This window comes from Rhinolophus ferrumequinum, chromosome 18 (genome assembly GCF_004115265.2).
Source record: "Rhinolophus ferrumequinum isolate MPI-CBG mRhiFer1 chromosome 18, mRhiFer1_v1.p, whole genome shotgun sequence".
Taxonomy (NCBI): domain Eukaryota; kingdom Metazoa; phylum Chordata; class Mammalia; order Chiroptera; family Rhinolophidae; genus Rhinolophus; species Rhinolophus ferrumequinum.
In genome coordinates, this window is record NC_046301.1 from 50,130,091 (window position 1) to 50,146,499 (window position 16,409).

At 50.5% G+C, this 16,409-nt stretch overlaps 1 protein-coding gene across 1 annotated transcript; it reads left to right on the top strand.

Moving 5' to 3' along the window:
• Positions 1-468: 468 nt before the first annotated feature.
• On the top strand, positions 469-14,421 carry TMEM38A (transmembrane protein 38A). The gene is made up of 6 exons (XM_033134581.1): positions 469-662; positions 8,680-8,836; positions 9,106-9,290; positions 10,331-10,418; positions 12,122-12,239; positions 12,990-14,421. The coding sequence occupies exons 1-6, from the start codon at positions 539-541 to the stop codon at positions 13,227-13,229; spliced, it is 912 nt and encodes a 303-aa protein (XP_032990472.1). The 5' UTR covers positions 469-538; the 3' UTR covers positions 13,230-14,421.
• The last annotated feature ends 1,988 nt before the right edge of the window (positions 14,422-16,409 follow it).

Below are 16,409 nucleotides of genomic sequence, written 5' to 3' on the forward strand. Positions count from 1 at the left end.
GGGGGTCATCACTTACGGAGCCACACGGAGGACTTGGGTCATGACAGCTACATAGAGGACGGGGTCCTGAACGAAGGGACCCCCTGGGGTACTGGAGGATGGGGTTCACCACTGATCGGGCCCCACGGCGGATGGAGGTCCCGATCCGAGGGCTCCACAAAGGACGTGGGTCCGCATCGAGCCCCACTTGGACGAGACTTGACTGAACCGTTCCTCCTGGGTGGGCTCTGTGAGGGACCCCTGCCCCTCAATGGACAGCTCCTCTGTCCAACTCACTCCACATGGCCAGCACCCCGCTTCGCTGGGCTGAATGGGGTCGTGATGGCCCAAAGGAGAGATAGAATAGGGTACAACAGACCGGCCGGGCTCCGTGGGACAGTACGGCTCCACGACAGCTGTCGCCCCTCCTCTCCCGCGGGGCCGGGTTGGGGGCGGTGCCTGGAGGGCGAGGGCGGGTCCAACCGCGGGGGCGCAGTTGCTGGGCGGCGGGCGGCGGGACGCACCCGGCTGGGGGCTGGGGTGGGACCCGGCGCGCGCCATGGAGCTGCTGACCGCGCTGAGTCTGGGCGAGCTAGCGCTCAGTTTCTCGCGGGTGCCGCTTTTCCCCGTCTTCGACCTCAGTTACTTCATCGTCTCCATCCTCTACCTCAAGTATGAGCCAGGTGAGCTAGGGCGGGCGGCGAGGAGAAGGAAGCCCTGGATCATGGGGAGGACAGTCCCAGAGACGGGTTCGGGGGAGCAGACAGATTATGGGATCATGGGGTTCTCCTACACCGGACGGGTAGTGGGGAGACACGAGGGAGGGCAAGGAGAGAAGCCCTCCGAGATAGTGGGACTGGGGGAGGGGAAGCGGATGAGGGCTGGAAGGAAGGAGAGGAACGTGATAGTTCAGAGCAGGGGGAACAGGTGCTGGGGAGGGGACAAGGAGAGAAGGTCAGGGGTCCTGGGAAGGGAGGGTCGCATGAACTTGGGCAAGAGGCATATGTCTTCGTGAGGGTGCAGGCGGGGGTCGGTGCTGCGGGCATGGCCAGCTGTCCTGGCTGCCCGCAGCCGTGACCTCCCGCCTTGCCCTTGGCGTACGGAGCGGGAGCGGCAGCTGAGTGTCTATATAAGGGCTGGTCGTGCTGGGGTCAGGTTCAGAGAAAGTGACACCGGTGCCCCCTCCCCGGTGCGACCGTGGAGTGGCTGTGCTGGATCTCCACTCGCTGCCGGAAATCTTCCAGCCCTGGCCCGTGTCCTGTCCACTTCTGAGCATACCCAGCTCTAGGGCAGGGTGGTTTAAGGTCAGCTTTCTCCCACCATCTCCAGACCCCCATAGAGAATCACAGAGGGGAAGACCCAGCTTCTAGGATTTAAAAAAAAAAAAAAATAGGGTAAGTGGCCTCCAAAGAATGTGTTCTATTTTTATACAATGTTCACTGAATATTCTTGTTCATCTCCTAGTATTTTAATTACTCTAGCACACAAGCAAACTAAACGGACAGTAGAATTTAGCTTTAGGAGAACGATTAATCACCCCAAAACTTTGTGACCCTTTCTCCCAGTTAGATGTAAATCACCCCCTATATTCTCAGAATGGAAATAGCTTTTTTTAGATGATAAAAATAGGTGTTCGTGTATATTTAAAAATCCAGCCAAAAAAGCACAAAGGAAAAAAGAGAGAATTACGGTTCTCTGGCCACCCTTCCAGACCTCTTTGCATTTATACCCCCATAGTTATAGATGTAAATCCACGATCTTATGCAAATAGGATTATACTCTGCTTGCCAAGTTTTTTTGTTATGTTTTATTTTTGCCAGTCCACAGGTCAGAACCCTTTTTTTTTTTAAATCTTTTCTGAGAGCAGCTACTTTATAAAGCAAAATGAGCTTTGTATTGTTGTAGCATGACCAAGGGGCTGTATTTCCTGTCTGGGGACGAATTCTTGGTGGCTCGGCCAGTTCCACGGCGAATATGGAACCTTGGGAAATCTCAAACTGTGGAGCAACATTGTCCCGTAGGATGTAGGACACAAGTGTCTGGAGGAAGGGGTCTCCAGGCTGACTGGGGGTACACAGGTGGGGTCCGCACATTCCACTACAGTCCCACTGCCGTCCCAGAGTAAGTCATCCGAAGCAGAAGTACCAGAGCCTGAAGGTTCCAGAAGGTTGAGAGGGTTCAGCGGTTTTCAACCCTAGCTCACGTTAGAGGCCCCTGGGGGCTCTTAACACCTCCCCCCCACACACCAAATGTCTGGGGTGGGGCTCTGGCATGCTCATGTTGGAAATCTCCCCCCCCCAGGGATTGCTGTCTGTTGTCAAGGTTGAGAACCCACTGCCCAGTTCAACCCCCTCCTTTTGTAACTGGGAAAATAGGAAACAGAGGCTAAGCTAATTTATGCAGGCACTGCAGCCGGTAGGTCATATGGCTGGTAGATGCTGGCCTTGGGATTCCAACCCAGGTCTGCCTCACCCCAAGAATCACTAGGATTACTCTGGGGTACTTGCTTCCCCTTACAAAAGGGAGGCATTGGACTTAGCTGTTAGCCCCTGCTTAGCCTCTGTAAAGGTTTCTTTTCAGAATCCATGTACTGATTGCAGGAGCAGCTCCAGGATTTGCAGAACCCCTTGTTCAGAAATTAAGCATTTCCAGACAGTGACTGCAGAACATCAAACTGAACGTGGGGCCCTTCTGAGCACGGGGTCCTGGGTGTCTGCACAAGTAGCACACTTGCAGCTGAGAGCAAAGTTGGCTTTAAGGGAAAATCTTCTAATTGAGAGTGGTTCTCCCCCTAGTACTGAGTCAATACCAGGCTGGTTACTGCACCTCCAGGAGCTTCAGTTTGCTCATCTGTGAAATGGGCTCTTGGTAAAAATAACCCTGGACTTCCTTTCCTGGCTGTTGTGAAGCTCTGTTGAGAATTGTCAGTGGTAGTGTCTAAGGCACTCAGGAGAGGTACTTAGACTTATTTGTAAGGTAGAGGGAGATTGTGTTTCCTGGGATGCAGGCATTTTCTGGGTCAGGCTTTCCTGCTGGGAGTGGTCCTCAGGTGAAGAGCATCTTTGTATCCCCTGGGAGCTGGCTAAGAAATGCAAAATGCCAGTTCCCTCCCCCCACCAACCCAGACCTGCTGAATCAGAATCTGCATTTGAATAAAATCCCTATAAGCACACATTTGAGAAGTGATGGACTGAAAAAGGCTGGAGCTCCTTCTGGGGCAGGAGGGTTGGGTCTGGCTCACCTCCCAAGACCCCTAGCTCTATGCAAGAAGAGACGAGGAAGTAGTCTCTTCCTCGGCAGGTGCTGGCTGGCTGCATGATTGAAGGAATGATGGAATGAATGAATGACAATCCTGGTTTCCGTAAGGCTGGCCCATCCAAAGAACTTTCCAGACTAGCAATCCTCAAATTAGACCTACCAAGGAACCTTGAAAAATCCTGTTGTCCAGGCAGCACCCCTCCATCATTTAAATCAGAATTGCTGGGGTAGCACCAGCATCAGTATGTTTTTGGGGGGTGGGGGGGTGACTGGGAAAATTGAAATATTGTTTATTTCTTATACCTTTGCCAATACAATACGTTTTATAAAATGCTTTTTATCTTACACCATTTAAACACTTTTTTGGAAACATTTTTCAGTTATAGTTGACACAATATTATATTAGTTTCAGATGTCTTCAAGTTCCCCAGATGAGGCCCAGGTCTCTGCACCAGGGTTTCCCAACCTCAGCACTAGTGACAGTTAGGGCCAGATCATTCTCTGTGGTGGGGGCCATCCTGTGCATTTCAGGATGTTTCACAGCATCCCTGGCTTCCACCCACTAGATGCTGGTAACACACTCCATGTGACAACCTAAAATGTCCCCAGACATTGCCACCGTCACAGACATTTGCCTCCAGTTGAGAACCATTGATGTAGACTGAATCTCCAACTCCATTGCTTCCAAGGGCCAGGCAGGTGATATATGGGAAGCAATAAGCCAGCCAGGTGGGGACCGTCCCCAGGTGAGATCCAGCCATGCTCATCTCCACCTGGTTGGGCTTGGAACAACCAGAACTGGTTTTTCAAGGGAAGCTGGAAACGTGATTTGGCTGTTGGAACACTTTCTTTTTCTTTTTTAAATTAACAGACTTTATTTTTTAGAGCCATTTTAGATCCACAGCAAAATTAAGCTGAAAGTACAGTTTCACTGACCACCCCCCCCCCATACACACAGCCTTCCCCACCATCGACATTCTTACCAGAGAAGTACATTTGTTACAGTCAATGAACCAATATTACTATCATCATCGTTATTATCATGTAATGGTCATTGTCATAGATTGTCACCATCATTATCAACCAGCCTACAATTTACTTTAGGAATCTTCGCTGTTGTACGTTTATGGATTTTGACAAATCTACAATGACGTGCACCCACCATTATGCTATCATGCAGGACAGTTTCACTGCCCTAAAAATCCCCTGTGCTCTGCCTATTCATCACTCCCCCACCCCCCACCCTGAACGGCCACCAGCCCCTGATCTTTTTTCTGTCTCCATAGTTCTGTCTTTTCCAGAATGTCATAGAATTGGACTCATACAGTCTAAAGCCTTTTCAGACTGGCTTCTTCCTTTCACTCAGCAATAAAGTTTCCCCATGTTTTTTTGTGGCTTGATAACTCATTTCTTTTTGGTGCTGAGTAATATTCCATGGTATGGATGTACCACTGTTTAGTTATTCACCTATTTATCGAAGGACTCCAGCCTATCTTGGCTAAAGTTTGAATTTTTAAAATGTTGTGGGGTCCGAGGGAACAGTTCCTTCATCTCTGGTTTGAACTGTCAGCTTTTTGAGGATAGGAGGCTGCTCATCCTCCAACCTAGAGAGGCAGGGGCTACCGACTCCTTCTACAGGGAAGGAAACTGAGGCAGGATCGTGACTTGAGGGCTCAATGAGAGACTCGGTCGATACACCTCCCATGTTTAGACCTCTGACTAAATAGCACAGAACGAGGGGCAGTGCTGAAAGTGCCCTGGGGAACCTTCAGCACTGTCCTGCCATCCACCGACAGCACTGACCCCTGGAGAGGGAATGTCATGGAGCCCATCACAGGCTAGAACTCGGGACGATCAGGGTTTTCTCCTCCTTCCTCAGGCAGAGCAGATGTTTATAAATTCATCCACTAGAATTTCCACCCACAGATACTTTCCATTTCAGTTCAGTCCCACGAATAACTCGTACAATCGCTAAGCACTAAGCAATTTCTTTTCATCCTCACAGGCACCCTTTGAAATGAATAATAGCACTGGGGTTACCAACTCACCCAGGTTTGCCCAAGACAAGAACCCAAAGTTCCCTGTCTCAGGAACCCTTCAGTCACAGGCAAACTGGGACAGTCCCTCTAGACAGCACCCCCATTATACACAGGAGCAAATAGAAGCTGGCAGAGGGGAGAGCTTTGGTGGCAAACCACATCCTGCTGCATCCAGGTACTGCCCCCAAACCAAGGAATGTGATAAAGGGAAGGAGCCAGGGGCACAGTTTCTCAGCCACTGCCTTGCTGTGGGTCCTCAGGGCAGGCTGCCCCATCAGCCTTAGTCTTACCAGCGGTGGCCATGGGGAGATGCATCCCATCCTTCCTGGATTGCGGGAAGGTATTGAGAATGATAAGAAGCACCGTGATGATGACGCCCACTGCATTAAGTTGTCAGTACAATTCAGTGCTCTCATTCTCTTTCGACAGCAGAGGAAACTGAGGCTGGAGGTTGGGAAGGCCGCAGTCATTTGCCCAAGGCCTGCTGGAGTGAGCAGCAGAGCCAAAACCCAGGCATGTTACTTTTCTACCAGGACTCATCCATGGTGCCAACACAGAGCCTGCTTTACTCCTGCAAAACCCAGGCTCCCACCCCCACTCTCGGTTCCTGGGATAGCCCCAGAGGGCACAAGAAAGACCCTGGAAAGAATTCAACCCCTGGGGGTTATTTTTAGATGCAGAGGTATCCATTTCTGCAAAACATGGGTGCCTCACTTGACCTGGTCCTGCAGGACCCACCAGCTGCTCCGAAGGATTAACTCTCAGCTGGCAGTGTTTTAAATAGACAACCCACCCATGAGAAGAGAGCACTCTGCCTTCTTCAAGTCTGTGGGATCTTGGTAAATGCTGAGACTTCAAGACAACCTGAGGGCAGGGAGAAAGCCCACAGAGCGCTTGTAACCCCAGGGTGAGATGGAGGAAGGAAAATTCGATTCCAGTCATTGTTAGGAGTTGGGCAAAGAAGAGTGTAAGGATTTGCATCTGACAGAAGGAAAGGACTGCAGGGAGAAAAATAGTTCAAAATCACATGGATAGTTGGTGGGGGTGACGAAGAAAAAGGGGTGTGTGTTGATGACTTACGCTAAAACAACTTGTATTAGGCCTGCTTTTTTCTTACCAGGTTCTGTTTGTGTTAGGAAGTTGATACAGATTACTTTGAGGGAAGAGAAAACCAGATTTTAAAAAAGTTTCAATTACAGTTGACAGTCAATATTATATTAGTTTCAGGTGTACAGACAGCTAGTGGTTAGACATTTATATAATTTAAGAAGTGATCCCCCTGACTAGTCTAATACCCACCTGGCACCATACAGTTATTACACTATTATTGACTATATTCCATATAGTCATATGCTGTTCTTTACATCCCCGTGACTATTTTATAACTGTTTAGGCCAGTTTTCTGATTATAAAATATAGTGTATGCAAGAGAATGGGTAAATAACTTGTGATCTATTTCTGTGATGGAATAGTATACAACGGTGAAATGAATATTACTCTTGAAAATATGCTCAGTGAAAGAGACAGATGCAAAAGGCCATGTTATATAACTTCACCTATGTGTAATACATAAGTTTTCACCTATGTGTAATACATAAGTTCTAGAACATTTTCATCACTCCAAAAGGAAACCCCATCCCTCTGAACAGTCACTCCCCATATCCTCTCTCCCAGCCCTTGGCTACCATGGATCTGTTTGCTGTTTCTATGGATTTACCTGTTCTGGACATTTCATATAAATGGAATCATACAATATATGGCCTTTTGTGTCTTGCTTCTTTCACTTAGCATGTTTTCAAGATGTATCCCTGTTGTAGTATCTACAAGACTTTATTCCTTTTCAAAATTAATTTAGTTTCCAATTACGGTCGATACATAATACCATATGAGGTTCAGGTATACAATATGGTGAGTAGACATTTATATACCTTATGAAGTGAGCATCCTGATAAGGAGTTCAGTCCTTTTTAAGGCTGAATAATGTCCCACTGTATGGATATATCCCATTTTGCATCCATTCATCATTTGATGTCCACTTGGCTTATTTCCACCTTTTGGGAATTGTGAATAGTGCTGCTGTGAACATGGACCTTTAAGAGTCTTCTGGACCCTCTTGGTGGGTTCTTGTGGGTGAAACAGCTGGAGCGCCCACTGCTCACCCAACGCAGTGAGACCTCTTGTTCCTGGACCACGGCCATCAGAGATGGGGCAGGGGGTAGACCCTGACAAGGGGACTCGATACAGAATGTGGAGCCCAATGCAATGAGTCGCAAGAGCGTTCCGTGTCCCCCCTGCTTACCAGCTTTTGGGGGGAGCTCTTGTTTTTGCTAGTTTTGATGATTAAATATTTCAAAAACACCAATATCACAGACACCTCTGCCCCCTCCACTCAGACTTAATAGTTGTGAACATAGATTTGCTTCAGACTTTTTTTTTGAAAGAAACAGGGTGACAGACACAGCCAGCGCCGCCCCTTCCCCTCCTTCCCTCTCTAGATATGACCACCACCTAATATCAGTCTGTGTTGTGCCCATGCCTGTATTTCTGCCTTCACCACTGTACACATATCTATGAACTACAGTAGTCCCCCTGCCCCCATATCTGTGGTTTCAATTATCCGCGGCCAAACAAACGTATTCTCTCGCGGTTCCAGGGGCCCGAAGTCCAAAGTCAAAGTGTCAGCAGGGTGGTTCCTTCTGGAGGCTCTGGGGCAGGATCCTTCCAGGCCTTTCAACCCTGGCTTCTGGTGTTGCTCGTAATCCTTGGCATTCCTTGGCTTATAGATACATCAATCTCTGCCTCCATCTTCACATGGCCTTCTGTATGAGTTTCTTGTGGTTCCTGTAGCAACATACCACAAATTGAGTGGCTTGAAACAGCAGAAATGTATTATCTCACAATGCTGGAGGCCAGAAGTCTAAAATCAAGGTGTCAGCGGGGCCATGCTCTCTCCAGTGGTTCTATGAAGGAATCTTTCAAGTCTCTTCCTAGTTTCTGGAGGTGGCTAGCGTCTTTGGTGTTCCACACCTTGTAGCTGCATCACTCCTGTCTGCCTCCATGTTTACATTCCCTGTGTCTCATCTCCTCTGTTTATAAGGACACAAGGCATTGGCTTACAGCCCACCCTAATGACCTCATCTTCATTACATCTACAAAGACTCTATTTCCAAAGAGGTCACATTGACAGGAACCAGGGGTTAGGACATCAATATATCTTTGTGAGGGCCACCGTTCAACTCACAACACCTTCTCTGTGTCTGCTGGAATATCATTCAGCCTTAAAATGGAAGGAAATTCTGACACCTGCTACAACACGGATGAACCTTGAGGACATGATGCTGAGTGAAAGAAGCCAGTCGGGAAAGACAAATACCATGTGATTCCACCCTCTTCCCCCCGCCAGGCGCAGTGGAGCTGTCCCGGCGCCACCCCGTGGCGTCCTGGCTCTGTGCCATGCTGCACTGTTTCGGGAGTTACATCCTGGCTGATCTGCTCCTCGGGGAGCCCCTGATTGACTACTTCAGCAACAACTCCAGCATCTTGCTGGCCTCAGCCGTCTGGTAAGCATTGCCAGGTTGGCAGGGCATGGGAGAGCAGAGCGGCGGGAGGTGGGGGTGGGCAGGTGGGCAGGGGCGACCCGGCCGCCAGGGAGATGGGAGATTGGGGGAACTGGGATCCACCCGCACAACCTCCATGGTGGCCCCGAACGCACTGCTCTCCGTGGCCCAGCCCTGTCCTGAGCCAGGCGCGTGGGGGGTGCACCCAGCCTCGCCTCCCCGCGGCCCTCACAGTCTGTCTCTCCCTGATGCTTGGCATTTTCTCCCTGAAGGTACCTGATTTTCTTCTGCCCCCTGGACCTCTTTTACAAGTGTGTCTGCTTCCTGCCGGTGAAGCTCATCTTCGTCGCCATGAAGGAGGTGGTGCGGGTCCGCAAGATTGCTGTGGGGATCCACCACGCGCACCACCACTACCACCACGGCTGGTTCGTCATGATCGCCACCGGCTGGGTCAAAGGTAAGCAGGACAACGGAAATTCACCCGCGTTGAGAACCCCTGCGCCGTGGTACATACCGGGCTCCCTGGCTGGCACATCCATTGTTCCTAAGGGGCTAAGGGAAGTCAGGACTGCTGCAGGAGTACAGGTTCCCCATTAGCCCACGTCTTTAGGGCAAATGAGAAGATTCTTCCAGAAATATAACTGTCAAAAGAAAATAGGAAAACGATGAAACGATGACCGCTGATATCTCGAGCAGGGTTCCTCAGCTGTGGCACGACTGACATTTGGGGCCGCCTCATTCTCGGCGGTGGGGGCTGCCCTGTGCATGGTCGGGCGTTTAGCAGCATCTCTGGCGTCCATCCACCAGCAGCATGCTCCCTCCCCAGTGGTGACAACCAAAAATGTCCCCAGACATTGCCAAATGGATCCATGGGAGGCAAAGTCACCCCAGTTGTGAACCCCTGGTGCAGTGGTGCATATCAGCGACCCAGTTACCAAGCTGCTCCTGGAGGGGGCGCCCAAGCCTCTTTGGCAAATACATTTGGGGTAAATGAGAAGATGCTTTCTTGAGATTTAACCATTATGCTATCATCACATGGGTTTCCTTCTTCTCTCTCCAGGAAGCCTGTACTACAGAGCAAATCCTCAGGGGTATAGCATGTCTCCCAGAGGGCAAATGGCTTGAGAAAGATTGAGAGCTCAGGACCCTAAGGAAGGAGGTTGGAGGTTGGGGGTACTCTGGAATCCTCCTTCACAGCCCAGGGTCCTGGATTGGGGGCATCAGAGCAGACAACCCAGATTTGTCCAAGCCTCGCAGGTGGGATATTAGCTCGATTCCTTCATGCTGGTTTTGCTCCAAATGTGCTGTGTGACCCTCAGCAAGACTCTGCCCAGTCTGAGCCTGTTTCCCCACCGGCAACTGGTCATCATACACCCCAAGCCCACTGTCCCTCTGGAGAAAACTCCAGGATCGGAGAGTCTACTTTCTTGGGTATTCAGCCAAGAAGGACAGGAAGCTGGGGGTGGCAGGCTCATTAAGCAGCCCCCTGTTCCGTAGGCTCTGGCGTCGCCCTCATGTCCAACTTTGAGCAGCTGCTCCGAGGAGTCTGGAAGCCAGAGACCAATGAGATCTTGCACATGTCGTTGTGAGTACCCTGTCCTCCCCACCTGTCCCTCCTATGCCCCCTGGACTGGACCATGGGTTGGATACTTCTGATCACTTAGGGCCTCAGCCCTGATTCTGCCTTCCTGAAGCTTCCAGAGGACATGACTTGGGGAACCCAGAGAGGGAACCAAAGCTCTGCCAAGGGAGCAGGGGCAGGCAGCGATACAGGGAAGTGAGACACTTGATTTGGGTTTTGAAGAGTGAGTAGGAGTTTTCTGGCAAAGAAGGAGCCTCCGGACAGAGGCCAGCACCTCTGCCAACTGTCAAGTCAGAAAAGAACAATGATTTTACCTAGTTCTGCAGGGTAGGGGTACGAAGTGTGGGTGGGAAGCACGGGGCCGGGAGTGTGGGTGGGGAGTGTGGCTGGAGTTAAGTGGGGGAACAGTGGGAAGGGTCAGACGCAACATCCAGGACCCAACCCAGAATCCCATGCTGCCTTTAGCCTCATACATTTTTAAAAGACCTTACAGGTTAGGACTAGTTACATTTTCTCCTAATCTATAATAAGTAAAACTATCACCATTAAATACAAAATTAAAAGGCTTACCCATATACCGATGAAAATGACCTCTTGTTTTACACTTAGGAAAACATAGCTTTATCTCTGTTCCTTTCCATGAGAAGCCGGTACCCACCCTCAGTTTAGTAACAGGGAATTAGGACGCAGATGGTTGCATCGCCTGCTACTAAGTGGGAAAACGGCTTCCCCTATTAGATTCTATTTCTACCTCATCAGCTGAGGGTGAGGGTTCCAAGGAATCACAGACATAAACCCCCTGGCCCTGGTACCTGGTGAGTATTTTGGAAATATCAGGTAGAATTATTGTTAGGTGCATGTGATGAGTGACAGACGTCAGTAACAGAAGTCGTGGGTCTGTCTTCTACAGCGAGTTAAAATCTTAGAAACCTATTCTACAAGGAAGAAAAGGAAAGAAGAACTGTGTGTTATAATCCCACCTCCTGGGGGAGTGTGCTGTGCACAGGTCCCCAAGACCACCCTCAGGTGTGAGGGTGCACTAGGACTCAGAACTCAGCAAAGCCCTTTTACTCAGGGTTATGTTTATTACAGGGAAGAGATACAGACTAAACTGAGCAAAAGTGAGACTCGCATGCGGTAGAATCCAGGAGAGACCCGGCCAGAGCTTCTGGTTGTCCCTTCTCAGTGGAGCTGGGTGAATGGCGCCTTTCTCCCAGCATCCATGTGTGACAATATGCATTGACGATGGCGAATCAGCAAACTCACCCAAGCCCTGGTGTCCAGGGTTTTTATCGGGGCTCAGTCACAGAGACATAACTGACTGCCTGCCTGGCTGACCTCAGCCTCTGACCCCGCCAGAGGTCGAGCTGATACCATGTGGCCCAAGACCCTTACCCTAAATCACACTGTTACTATCTGGTGTGGCCCAAAGTCCCCAAGGAAGCAAAGACACTCCTATCAGGCAGGACATTCCCAGGGCTTAGAGGGCGGCTCCTAGGAGGCAGAGACAAAGGCCAGATGTCTCTTTGGGCCAAGCTAACCCTTTACCGCATAACGAGACACCACCTCCTCTGTACCATGTGGGCATTTTCCCACTTCCCACTCAGAAGCTGGATGGGAGCTGGGACTGGCTGGGGGCAGGTGGAGAAGGGGTTCTGGGACAGAGGTACACAGTGCCTCCTGGTAACCGTGGCTGTCTCTTCCAGCCCTACCAAGGCCAGCCTCTATGGAGCCATACTCTTCACCCTCCAGCAGACCCGCTGGCTCCCAGTGTCCAAAGCCACTCTCATCTTTATCTTCACCATGTTCATGGTGTCCTGTAAGGTAAGCTTTCCTGTCCTGATCCATGCCCACCCCCACCTCACAACCTTGGGTGTCCAGGAAAGGACAGCCCTAAGTGGGGTTGGGGGTGGGCGCTTACCGGTAGGTCCGTGCATGGAGGAGGGTCTGAGAAGGGCAGTGTCCAGCAGGTGGGGATGGAAGTGAGGGAACAAGTCCTTCTGGGCAGAGGCCAAGAGGTGGGCAGGGGTGTGTGGGGTCTGTTTGGGGCTTTGTGGAGGGACAAGATACAGGGAAGGCACTCTCAGGATGGTGGGGACTCGGGCTGGACCAGACATGGGGCTGGTCTGACTATCAGTCCTTGAGTTGGGGTCACCCCACCCCCAGGAGGGGTCTTGAAGAGCCGTGCTGTCCTCCCTCCCTGTGAAACTGGGGAGCTCCACTGCTGGCTCTGGGAGGGGACCACAGACCATCGAAAGGGAGTGAGCGACTCCAGGCCAAGCACAGCTCCTCCCTGAACCCAGGTGTGGGAGCACTTCCGGGGAGAGGGTGACCACACTTCCCGGTGAGCCCGGCACTGCCTGGGCTTTAGCAACAAAAGTTCTGCATCCTGGGAAACCCGGGATAATTGGTCACCCTCTGGGGATGTGTGTAGCCAGAGGGCTGGGTCTCGGCTACCTCTGATCCTGACCTGGCTGACTTTCTCTCCCCTTTTCTCCTCTCCCCTCCTTGTTTTCTGCCTCGGTCTCCCTCTGACTCTCAATGTCTACCTGTCCCCCCACCATCCCACCTCAGGTGTTCCTGACGGCCACTCACTCCCACAGCTCCCCTTTTGATGTTCTGGAGAGCTACGTCTGCCCTGTCCTGTTTGGGACAGGTTTGGGGGGTGACCATCACCACAATAACCATGGTGGGGCCCACGGAGGGGCCCACGGTGGCAGTGGACCCGGCTCCCCGCACTCAGCTATGGCTGCCAAGTCCAAAGAAGAGCTGAGCGAGGGCTCCAGGAAGAAGAAGACCAAGAAGGCGGATTAGGGGGCAGCCTGAGGGGCCTGCGGGGTGGTGGGGAGAGGACCCGGACCCAGAACCCTCAGAGCCAGGGGTGGGGGAGTTGTCCTGGGCTCATCTCTCCTCTCGCTAGGCCTCAACTTTCCTGTCTGCAAACTGGGGCCATCAGCCCACCCTCCAGGGCTGATGTGAGGGGTGAGATGAGATATGGGGGTGAAGGGCATTTATAGGAATGGGGATCCCTCTCTGCCAGGGCCATGTAGAGTTACAGATTTGGGGAGGGTAGGCCCCAGAATCCTGGCAGTGGCTCCAGCCAGAAACCCTGGCAGTTAGATCCTTGGTTCTATTATTTCCTCTCTGAAATTAAGTTTTGACTCCAAAAGAATTTCAAGCCGCGTTGAGACTCATTCACTTGAGGGATGATTCCTGATTACCTCCTGCGAGGCAGCTGCTCTGATTTCCACGTCTTCCTGCCGACTCCTCCTGGGAGTCCCTAGGCAAGGTGCCTCCTTCTCTGAGTCTTGCGTTTCCCATCTGTATAGTGGGGACCCCAGCCCTCCTCTGTACACAAGGGCTGATACAAGGCTGGACGTGAACCAGCCTTATAAGCTCAGAAGCACCGTGTAGTCGGGAGGAGAGGCCATGACAGGTGTTCACTATGCTTGAAAACAGCTTTGCATTTTAGAGCCTATGTGTTTGTGGATCGGAGAACCCCACAAGTTACTTGGCATACCTGGCACCAAAGAGGCCTTTGGGAGACACGTCTAGGCCAGACTCGAGAGCTTGGAGCGTGGGAAAGGCTTGTACTGATCCTTGGCTTCGGGCTGCCCCCAAACCAAAGAAATGTAGCTGGCTGGGTGGGGGTTCCAACGTCCAGCTCTGTTCAGGGGCTCTAAGCACTTGCTTTTTGGTCTCTGAAAGCATCAGGCCTTCCTCAGGCTGCCATCCGTCATTGCCGTTCACTCAGTTACTCAACAAACATGCTGCTGCCTACTCTGTACTGAGCCTTGTGCTGCTGCTGGGTGGGCTGGGAACTTGCTTCAGGGTGAGCTAGGGGAATGGTAGCTGAGGGCCCCTTCCAGCCACCTCCATCTCATTCTAGGTCACCAGGACATCCGAGAGGGGTGGGTGGGTGGCAAATGGCCAGTGTCAGGTAGGGTTTGGGCCCCGATCAGGCTGGCTTGAGGCTGCCCTGTGCACATGGGTGCTCAGGGCGAGCTCAGGGCCTCAGTGTGCAGGTATGTTGAGATCAGTGTGGGCTTGGTGGGGTCCCAGGTGTTACCCAGCTGTAGGGAAAGTGCCTTGATCCGGTGATGCCTGGGAGTTGGATGGATCCTGAGGCTGTGAGGCCCCGAGTTCATCCTCTTGCATGTTCATCAAAGCTCGGCATGAAGGTTCAGCAAATAAATGTTGTGAGAGAACCCTGCTGGCTTGTCTGATTTATTCCTGCTTTTTTGGCCTCAGGACACAGTGGGGGTCTATGTCATTAGAGACGCTCAGAGGTTCCAGGGGAGTGAGGCTCGTGGCAGCCCCTGATCACCTGTGGGAGATGGTGGCTGTAGGTGAGGTCTGTGGGGTTTGGGGTTAAGCAGACCTGGGTTTGAATCCTCCCTCTGCCACCAATAACTCATGGGGCCTCTCCTTTTCCAGGCCTGTTTGGGGGAATTATTACAGGGTGATGATTATTACTGCCCTTCAAAGTTGGAGGCAGGATTAATGGGGCGGCTGGGATTTGCAGCTAAGAGTCTGTGCAGGATCCTGTTAATAGAATGAAAGCCAAGCCACACACTGGGAGAAAATCTTAGAAAATCCCACGTCTGATAAAAGATTATATCCAGAATATATAAAGCATTCTCAAAACTCAATAAAACAAACAGCCCAATTTTAAAATGAACAAAGGATTTGAATGGACACTTTGCCATAGAGAATATACCAATGGCATAGAAATAGGCACACAAAAAGACACTCAGCATCCTTGGCCATCAGGGAAATGGGTGGGAAGGTACTACATATTCATGAGGGTGGCTAAAATTAAGACCGACTATTCTAAGTGCGGACGAGGATGGGAGCAGCTGGAACTCATACACTGCGGGCAGGAATATAAAATGGTGCAGCCACTTTGGAAGACAGTATGGCCGTTTCTTAAAAAGTTAAACATGCACTCACCATATGACCCAGCCATTCCACTCTTGGGTATTTGCCCAAAAGAAATGAAAGTATGTGTCCACACAAAGACATGCACAGGAATGTTTGTAGCAGCTTTGTAATAGTCCCCATCTGGAAACACACAAAGGCCCATCAAAAGTGAAAGCATGAATGAATAACTGCCCTACCCTTGGAAAACTGCTCAGCAATCAAAAGGAACTAATTGCAACAGCATGAATGACCCTCAGATGCATCATGACGGGTGAAAAAAGCCACGCAAAAGAGAGTGCATACTCTCTGATTCCCATTATGTAAAATTCTAGAAAAGGCAAATTCATCTCTAGTAATAGAAAGCTGAGCAACGGGTGCTTGAGGAGAGGGGCCAGTGGGAGGGATGGCCAAAAAGCACAAGGGAACTGGAGGTGGATGTCTTCACCACCCTCATTGTGATGATAGCTTCACAGTCTATATAAAAGTCTGACAGTTAGGTTTGTGAACTTGTTGCAACGATGTTGCTAACCTTTTTTTGATATCAGAGGGATTATTCGTTATGAATTTGGAACCAACTGAGCAGTTAACCAAGTTTACTGTTTGGAAATGCTGAAAAGGCTGCGTGAAAAAGATGACCTGAACTTTTCACCAACAATTCATGGCTCTTGCATCACGACAATGCACCAACTCACATGGCACTGTCTGTGAGGGAGTTTATAGCCACTAAATAAATAACTGTATTGGAACACCCTCCCTACTCACCTGATCTGGCCCCCAGTGACTTCTTTCTTTACCCAAAGATAAAGGAAATATTGAAAGGACACATTTTGATGACATTCAGGACATCAAGGGTAATATGATGACAGCTCTGATGGCCATTCCAGAAAAAGAGTTCCAAAATTGCTTTGAAGGGTGGACTAGGCACTGGCATCGGTGCATAGCTCCCTAAGGGGAATACTTGGAAGGTGACCATAGTGATATTCAGCAATGAGGTATGTAGAACTTTTTCTAGGATAAGTTCAGGAACTTATTTGTCTATGCCACAATGTTTCAAATTGTATATTTTAATAT

Excerpts from the sequence above, each read along its gene's own strand:
- TMEM38A (XM_033134581.1), top strand. The coding sequence starts at position 539 with ATGGAGCTGCTGACCGCGCTGAGTCTGGGCGAGCTAGCGCTCAGTTTC. Across the intron at positions 8,837-9,105 it reads TTGCTGGCCTCAGCCGTCTG|GTACCTGATTTTCTTCTGCC; the intron begins GTAAGCATTGCC and ends TTCTCCCTGAAG. Across the intron at positions 12,240-12,989 it reads TGTTCATGGTGTCCTGTAAG|GTGTTCCTGACGGCCACTCA; the intron begins GTAAGCTTTCCT and ends ATCCCACCTCAG.